We start from the raw sequence: 2,163 nt of genomic DNA on the forward strand, positions 1-2,163 counted from the left end.
GTGTGTGTGTGTGTATGTTTTCCTGGCATGTTACTCCCCGTTTTACTGTATAATGTCTTAGTGGCGCTTAATAATCGAAGACAAGATCTCTCGGCAAAAATTTAGCTCGAGTAAGGTAACGGTTTCAAGATAAGACGAAAACTGCATATACTTTTTTTCCATTCAATATTTGATGCCCACACGTGTTTCGAGCCCTTTCCTACGAGATCCTTCAAAACTAGATTTGGATGCACAATGAAATTCCACTTTAATATAAGAGAGCTGGAATTGAAAATACGAAATACAAAGATATTTGAAAACTTCGATATAACTTAACATGTGCCGTTAAATGAAAACTTTGGAATAAAGAATTCAAAGGTTGATTTTTCACAAAGCTTTCAAGAATTTCATGTCAAATCTCTCACACAAATTGATGTCAGTTCATATGCAATCAAGCATAATTAGGACCTCACTTCATTAAGGTACATCAAATGTATGTTGAATGAGAGTATGAGTCCATTCTGAAATTTATGTTTTATTCAATATTCAAAAAATGGGAACAAGTTTTATATAAGTTTTGAGTTTTATTTAGATTCCACGAAATATGAAAATTTTGCCTGGAATATTTTTGGTTTTGCAATTAATCTAATAATAAATCCTCTTATATAAATGCCATTAATCTACTTATAAATCCTATATTTTTTTTCACATTAATGACCTCTTTTCACAAGTCATCTTTTATCCTCGTCAATCAGATTGATAGATTGGATTCTGCTCAATTCTACAAACTTGGTTTGATTCCAACAATTCCAGTCTGTGTAAGTGTAGGTGTATATATAGGTGTATGTGTAGATGTAGGTGTAGGTGTATGTATATGTGTAAGTGTATATATAGGTGTATGTATAGATGTAGGTGTAGTTGTATGTGTATGTGTACAGTAAGTGTATATGATAGGTGTATGTATAGATGTAGGTGTAGGTGTATGTGTAAGTGTATATATAGGTGTATGTGTAGGTGTAGGTGTAGGTGTATGTGCCAGTATCCTATTACCCATTTCCCTAACGACCGTTCGTTCCAATTCCAGATTTGACTTAGATCCTACTCAGGGCACAAGAGTCTGCGAACAGGACCGAGATTGCAGAGGGCGTCAGATTTGTTGTCCTACAGGAGCCTGCTGTGGCACTTACTGCTATGACCCTCCTAGGGGCTATAGGCCAATTGATTTCCCGTCCGGATAATAATATACGGATGCGTTCAATTAATTAAGGACACAGATATAACAATATGCACATATCTTTCCATCGATTTATCAGTCTATAAGTGTATACTGTATATATATATATATATATATATATCGTTTCTTTAATTATTCCAAAATATACCATCTATAAAACCAACATTTGTTTATTTTGATACGACATTATCTGACAAATAAATTTTTCGTATGCTATTAATTTTTTTTTTATCCTTTGTAAAGTAATCAAGTAGTCATTTTGAAGATTAGATATTATATATGTATATATATAATTTAATTATATATATATATATATATATATAAATATGTTCATATATATATATATATATATATTGTAAATAAATATATATATATATATATATGTGTGTGTGTGTGTGTGTGTGTATATATAGTGTAAATATATATATATGTATATGTATATACATATATATATATATATATATATGTGTGTGTGTGTGTGTTTATATATATATAGTGTAAATATATATATATATATATATATAGCGTAAATATGTAAACTATATATATATATATATATACTGTATATATATATATATATATATACATACATATATATACATATACGTGAAATGTTAGTATTTATGCAATTTGCCTACTGCATACGCTTGTATATGGACTTCGTATATGAACGCGTATGTAATCACTTCCGTAATTACGTACGTATGGAGTCAGAGGTACAAGTTTTAATTTGAAAAAAGTTTGAAACTTACCTTGAACATTCCTATACGCCCAAAATAGGATCTATAGATATGAAATGACACGCGCCGTGATTTCCGGAAATTGTATCGGCATATAATGACTCAACTCGCGGTGACACTGCGTTTGATCGATTTTATGCACACACGCGCACACACACACACACACACACACACATACAGAAAGAGAGAGAGAGAGAGTTACCAATTTTC

At 30.9% G+C, this 2,163-nt stretch overlaps 1 protein-coding gene across 1 annotated transcript in view; it reads left to right on the forward strand.

The window, feature by feature from the left end:
• LOC137659579 (nigwaprin-a-like) overlaps nt 1-1,288 on the forward strand; it is a 2,826-nt gene extending 1,538 nt beyond the window's left edge. The window contains exon 3 of the mRNA XM_068394428.1: nt 1,064-1,288. Coding sequence (XP_068250529.1) covers nt 1,064-1,217 — 154 coding nt within the window. The 3' untranslated portion in view covers nt 1,218-1,288. The remainder of the gene's footprint in view (nt 1-1,063) is intronic.
• The last annotated feature ends 875 nt before the right edge of the window (nt 1,289-2,163 follow it).

Source organism: Palaemon carinicauda, chromosome 20, assembly GCF_036898095.1.
Source record: "Palaemon carinicauda isolate YSFRI2023 chromosome 20, ASM3689809v2, whole genome shotgun sequence".
NCBI classification, from domain to species: Eukaryota; Metazoa; Arthropoda; class Malacostraca; order Decapoda; family Palaemonidae; genus Palaemon; species Palaemon carinicauda.